This window comes from Dioscorea cayenensis, unplaced genomic scaffold (assembly GCF_009730915.1).
Source record: "Dioscorea cayenensis subsp. rotundata cultivar TDr96_F1 unplaced genomic scaffold, TDr96_F1_v2_PseudoChromosome.rev07_lg8_w22 25.fasta BLBR01001105.1, whole genome shotgun sequence".
Classification (NCBI taxonomy): domain Eukaryota; kingdom Viridiplantae; phylum Streptophyta; class Magnoliopsida; order Dioscoreales; family Dioscoreaceae; genus Dioscorea; species Dioscorea cayenensis.
In genome coordinates, this window is record NW_024087496.1 from 415,615 (window position 1) to 422,537 (window position 6,923).

Genomic DNA, 6,923 nt, shown 5'->3' on the forward strand with positions numbered 1-6,923 from the left:
CTAAATATTTCATTATAATTATTACTCAATCAAACTTTTACAAAGAAATATGGCTAAAAAAACTTTATGGACCAAAATTGATGACTACTTCATCATATGAAATTCTAAAATGAATTTAGCCCATTTAATTACTAAAGAGTTAAAATAAGAAATTTGTGTTGCTTTGCTTTTATAATTTTTTCTAAACTAAACATACAACCCAAAGATCAATAATTTCACATACATAAGGATGGTAGATATTCTAATAGTCTTGCTATTCATGTATAAAGATAGTAATTACATTAACCAAGCGAAATGGGTTCAACCATGAGAGAAAAAAATCTATCTTTGTTCTCATGATTTGGTTTACCAAATCCATCTCCATAGTCAAAAAAATAATGGCTCATGCGTGCAATGTCAATTGCCAAATTAGTGAAGGATAGCTCATATGGAGAATTAATTGTAAAACGACTTGTATTAAGCTCTTTCCATGTTTCTTGGATTAGATCTTGTAGGCATTCCCGTGCAATCATCTCCGAAACACCATTCTCATGCATGTAGCATTGGATGAATTTCTTCACATCACCTCTCTTTACCTCTTCCTATAAATATAAATGATTCTAGTAATAATAAGTTAAATCATTTAAAACAATCACCACAAAAAAAGAGAAAAAAACAAAAACAAAAACAAAAACAAAAGATAAAACAAAAGAAAACAATCACAATGAACAACCACTAAGCAACAACAATAATACATATCTTCAAGGGAAAGAGCAATTTCTTATGGCTAACCCCATTGAAGAACAAATAAAGCAATAAAAATACTTTTTTCTTTAACTAGTGTTGTAATTTCTAATTACCTTGTCTTTGACCCTTCTCTTATTATATAAGTCTTTAAGTTTATGAATTCGTAGATTAGTTTAAATAAATTTCTTTTGTTTAATACTTGTAATATCTTCTTATTTGGTGAGATATCATATTGTACGTAAGTTATATGTCTAGACCTTAGAGTGAAATTTTAAATCATTGATAATTTTTTTAAAAAATATACAATATCTATTCGTCAATAGGCAATATTTATTAATTATCTATGCTGCTTAATTTATCATTAAAGGTTCGCCATTACAAAACTCTAAAAATAAGCGGTTAAAAAATTCTATACTAAAGCATCTTGAGTGGTCAAAATGAAAATAGAAAGAAAAAAAACACCTTTTTATATGGGCAACTAGTTCAACTACGTTTCATGATAGAAATAATGAGATGTGCAAATATAATTTACATGTAATAAAACTTTGCATACTTACAATTGAAGTTCCAAGATCATTGAATAAGCGAAGAATCAAACATGATTGACGCATTATGGTTGGATAGTTCTCTAAATTTTCTAAAGCTTCATTTGATATAGTTTCACTAGTGCAGAAAAATGAATAAACAATTCCAGGAGCGGCACCAATTGAAATCCATGCATTCTCCAAATACTCTTTTATTTTTGGTGTATAATCATTGTGCGCCCATTTTGCCTCCACAATGTAAGCTTTGCATAATTCAACCCACTGCGATAATAGGACAAAAGGTCATACATCTAATTTAATAAATACTAAGAGCTAAACATTAAAATATAATTGATATAATGATATACATTAAATTAAATATTAAGAAAAGCAAACATTAAAAATATTGTATTTATGATAAGTTGAGAGGAGTACTGATTTCTTCAGATATGGAATGCAGTTCACATTCTTCATTTTCAAGACCTTATATGCAGTTTCATTTGTTGAGTTGAAGAGTCCTAGGAAACATATTTTCATGTACTTTGGTAGGTGATCTATGTCATTAGCATCCCATCTGAATGATATATGTATATATATATGATTAGTATGCCTTCCATTAGAAATTGATATTTTCTTTCAAATAATATATAGTTTAGATGATCACCTATCAACGGCAGCAGTAAATAGCTCAAGCTCATCAAGAGTGCCATAGACATCAAAAATGTCATCTATGGTTGTTATCAGACAATGAACTTGGGTAAGTATCATGCGATAAAAGGAGAGTTTTGGTTCAGATGCAAATCCCATAGCGTAAAGATAGTTTTCCACTAATCGGTCTCGTGAGAAACTTAAATCTTTATCGACAAGGCCAAGATCAGCCCACCACCTACAAAAAATATATAGCTTCGTATTAATCATTAGTTAAATATGCATATAAGCATCTAGGTCTTTAACTATTTTCTTGTATCTATAAACTGATTGGTCTTTATATATAATCAATCATTACTTTATATAATTATATCTTGCAATAGACTTAGTATTAACTCTTAAAACCCCTATGTATTTACGGTCTTTCTGCTTGTAACTATAGTTTTATATAATTTTAAGTTACGGACAATCATTTCTCATTCATATGAGCTATCTAGGATATGTGTTCTTACCGTGAACATTGCTTGAGTTCTCTTTTGTATGTACTTTGGACCATGTTGAAGTCTAACTTGGCGAACTCTAATAAATTAATGTTCATGTTCTTTTCCTTCTCATACATTCTGATGAACCAATGAGTGTGCAATTTTAGCATCCTCCAATGCATTGGCATCTCTAAAGCATGTTGTACACGCTCCTTAAGTATGGGATCTATGTCTTGTTCCTTAATGATAGTCTTAAGATGTTTGATTGTGAAAACACTAGCTTCCTCCAATGTATCCTCTCCTTCCATGACAAGATAAGAGGTCTCATACAAGCTAAGCATTCCTTCTATGTCGTTGCAAAGACTTAATTGGAAGTTGCCGTTTTCATTTTTGAATCTATCAAAAACTCCTATCCACAAGAAGAGCAAAACTATCAAAATTAAAAGCAATACCAACTAAGACAACTTATCGTTCAATTAGAATTAATTAAAACTGCATTTCTCATGGCTAAGTTTTTTTTTTCTTTTTTTGGTGCGCTTTTTAACTCGAATTCATATAAAATGATATAATAAACAATTAATAGTGCTCATCAATAGTTTATCCGTTTTAAAACTTATTCGAAGTTTTTTTTTAGAAACAATACTTCTTCAAAACATGGCTATGTAAAAAAACATTAAATAAGAGAATAATGTTGAAGTGGCAAATGGCAAAATACCAAATATAGATTATTATGATATATTACATGGCTTACCTTGTGAAACCTTGTAACCATACTCCCTTACAAGCCTAAAGAAGAGTGAGGTGGCAAATAAATCACTTTTTATGAAATTTATGTTCACCGAACTATTTATGGTTCCAATGGCTTCCTTGATCTCTTTCTCAAAGTGATATGCGACCCCAAACTGTCGTAGAGTGTCAATGAGCTTTAATTGATGGATGATGTGTTTGTTTTCACGAAGCAAATGCTTTGTAGCATCTTTCAATTTTTCAAACCTTGATATAAATTTCTCCTCCTATATATAGCCCATAAAAATAAGTACTCAAAACAAGGACCTAGAGATAAAATGTAAGAACAAACATTAACATGATAATAAGATTTTTGTATAACTCTAGAGCAAATCAAAATTACTTAATAGCCCATTAAGTTTTGACATCCGTACATAATTGCTTAAAATTTTTAAGTAATTTATTTTATTTCTTGTGCTTTTTACATTTAAATCCATAGTAAATCATTGGTCAGTGCTGGGGCTAGATCTAGACTCATGTTATCACTAGGCATTAGGATGATTCCCCACACCCTTTTGTGCATATAAGGAATGGCAATTTCTTTAATATTTAAAAAAATCATTTAAAATTCTCAATTCTATAAACATCGAGAAACCATAGTTAAACGCTTAAACCTGACCAATACTTTAAGTTGAAAAAAAATTAGGTAAAATTAAATCATAAGCATAAATACCCAATTTTAATAATTTTTACTTCAAATTAAAAAATAATTAAAATAAATGTCTTGTATAAAAATTCATTAAGTTGTTATTATTATTTAAATTTATATAAATTAATTTATCAATTTTAATAAACATAATCATTTAAAACTGTGCAGGTTATAATTACAAAAGTTACTCATTGACATAACATTTCAGGGTGTATAACATTAGAAACCAATAAGTATTGTCAACAAACATTTAAAAATTAAATATAATAAAATAATATTTTAAATTCAATGAACTTCATGTGCTAGACAGGGACGAATCATTAATGAACAGCTATTGGCGGGGTTATTTTTTTCGTAGGTGACTTAACTATAGTTTTGTCTTATTTTTTTAACTAAACTTCAATTTAAATCAAGATAATCACTCATTTTCAATTTTATTTGATTTGGGAATCAAATAACTTATGTGACAGCCGAAAAACCTGGGTCAGCTTCCCTGTGACACATTAGCCATTCTACTTGAACTATACACATTACCAAACTTGAAGATTTTCTAGCTACCATATCTGCTATTTGATTTCCAAATCAATCGAGTAACTTCATGGTGAAATATAAATGAGTTCATTTTAATATAAATTGAAGTTCGATTATCAAAAAGAGACATGACCATAGTTAAGTGATCAATAAAATAAATTAACCTCTATTGCCGTGATGACCCCCACAAAAATTTTAAAATTATAAATAATAACTATATAATATATACGCATATTTTAAAAAATTATTAAATTGAGCGCATTAGATTACTCAAGGATCTTTACTCAAACAACTAAATACTAATAAATCAAGAGGATGTTGATCAATCATGTGTCTTTTCACTTTTAATATTTTCTAACTATATATATATATATTTCTCAAATAGATGAAGAGGGCCACCATGACACCTTACTCTCTTTTTATTTAAAACTTAAAATTCCAAGTAGGCAGTATTTTTTTTTCCTCCCCACCTTTCAAACTACATCAAAAGTTTTTATTTAAGCTCTTAAGTCGATTTAGACTTTCAATCGGTTGAGGTAATCTTTTTTAAGTATAGAAGTCTTTATTATTTATTTTGGTTTGATAAATTTTAATTGATTATTCATATTATTTGAACTTTTGTATAAATATATATTTTAGATTTTGTTTTTTTAATATTCTAAATGATACTTATCTATCGACTCAACTCAGTAAATCTTCAAGCTACACCATTGCAAAAATACCGTCAAATTAAAAAAATATTAAGTTAATTATAAAAAGTATGGTATAAAAGAATATGTTGAACAACAAAGATAAATGAAAATTTATATATATATACCAATTTTTAAATACGAACTTACAATAAATATAGTTATTTATTATATAATCTTACAAGATGTATATATCACTGTTGTTTTACATATATATATATATATATATCACTGCATTTTATAACATGCCTAGATTTTTTTTTTTTAATCTGTTTATTTAGTTCTTTTAATGTGTATCAAGCAATAAAATCTAATACAAATGTTAAAATTTTTATCTTAACCATCTCCATAACAAGGCGAGTGGTAATTAACTCCTTTTCTCCCCAAATGAGAAATTGAGAGTTGGTCAATACTACTTCAAGCTAGTAAGAAAAGCACTGCAATACTCCACTCCGCTGGGGTTTTCACTTGATCTATTTCTCACAGAAAACTCTGAGTTTGTCAATAAAAAAGTTACTAGGAAATCTAAATTAGTTATCTTAACTTTTTCAAATACAAATATAATATCTCATATCACATAAGTTTGAGCAACAACAGACTACCATAATGAATCTATAGATCATAATATCTGATATCATATAGAAAAAGAAACTCACCATAAAATGATCATCCTTCATGGACTGAAGATAATCATTAGTCCATAGAGTTGGCTGGAAATTTGCAGACCTACGCTGAGTTATTGAAGAAGAAGAAGAAGAGTAGTCCAGGTGTTGAGCTTTAGCATTGCTGATCATGTGTGAGCATTTTTGAGCACTAATAATGTTCTTATTGCAGTGTTCATGTCTTGGTGAAAAATCTTGAAAAGAAGAGAGGGTCAGTGCCGTGCTAGCAAAACCACGTGAAGCAATCCGGAAAAAGGAGCAAGCCATTAGCACAGATTAACTTCACCAAGTTGGATATGGCACACAGCTATTACCACATATATATAGACGTAATCGAGTGGGATAAGATGAAATTTTAAAACGTGGGTGGGCTGTAAACCTTTTGTGGGTCCCGAGAGACGTGGGCTGTAAACCTTTTGTACAGCCTTTTGTGAGTCCCGAGAGACGTGGGCTGTAAACCTTTTGTGAGTCCCGAGAGAAGCGTGAGCGGATGGGATCATCAGGGTTTTTTTTAATATTTGTTTTTAATATTTTAAATAGTTAGAAAATTAGTACTTTTATAAAACTAAAATTTTAAATATAAAATATAATTTTATCAATGACCAAATAGTCTATTCGTAGTCGGTCCTCAATAGAACTCTTCACAAGCTGTGAGAGTTTGAATTTTGGATGAGGGTGCATTTTTGGGAGTGTGAGTAGTGATTGTGTGTCGGTGGTCCCAGCACCCATGTGTGTTCGGGTCTTGCTCTCACTTGCTCCGCCGTGGCTTGTGCATGCCCCTGCTTTTCTTAGCGACTAGGCAGCTCATCTTGGCAAAAAAAAAATATAAAATATAATTTTATTTGAGATATTTAGAAAATCAAATAAAGTATATAGAATTAAAATTTTAAATATTACGTTTAACTAATAGTGTTTTTAATTATTAAAAATATATATTATTACTATTATTTATATTATAATATATTTTTAAATATTTTATTATTGACTTTGGTTTAACCGCAATTTGACCCGGTTGAACCCATCGATTCCTAACTCTTGAGTTTGACTGGGTCAATACCCGGGCCTAGCCTGGTCTGACTATCTTGCTTACAATAGTTTAACAACTCTATAAAAATTTATTATACGTGGTAAATTAACATGCGAGACAATAAAGACATATCAGATATACCTAAGATGATATATATGGAACCATAACCTCACAATAATAAATCTTTTTAGCCATAGTA

At 29.5% G+C, this 6,923-nt stretch overlaps 1 protein-coding gene across 1 annotated transcript; it reads right to left on the minus strand.

The window, feature by feature from the left end:
- Positions 1 to 221: 221 nt before the first annotated feature.
- On the minus strand, positions 222 to 5,972 carry LOC120255607 (terpene synthase 10-like). The gene is made up of 7 exons (XM_039263402.1): positions 5,692 to 5,972; positions 3,132 to 3,393; positions 2,411 to 2,789; positions 1,915 to 2,136; positions 1,686 to 1,824; positions 1,284 to 1,532; positions 222 to 581 (listed from the first exon to the last, which is right to left on the minus strand). The coding sequence occupies exons 1-7, from the start codon at positions 5,962 to 5,964 to the stop codon at positions 282 to 284; spliced, it is 1,824 nt and encodes a 607-aa protein (XP_039119336.1). The 5' UTR covers positions 5,965 to 5,972; the 3' UTR covers positions 222 to 281.
- Positions 5,973 to 6,923: the final 951 nt, after the last annotated feature.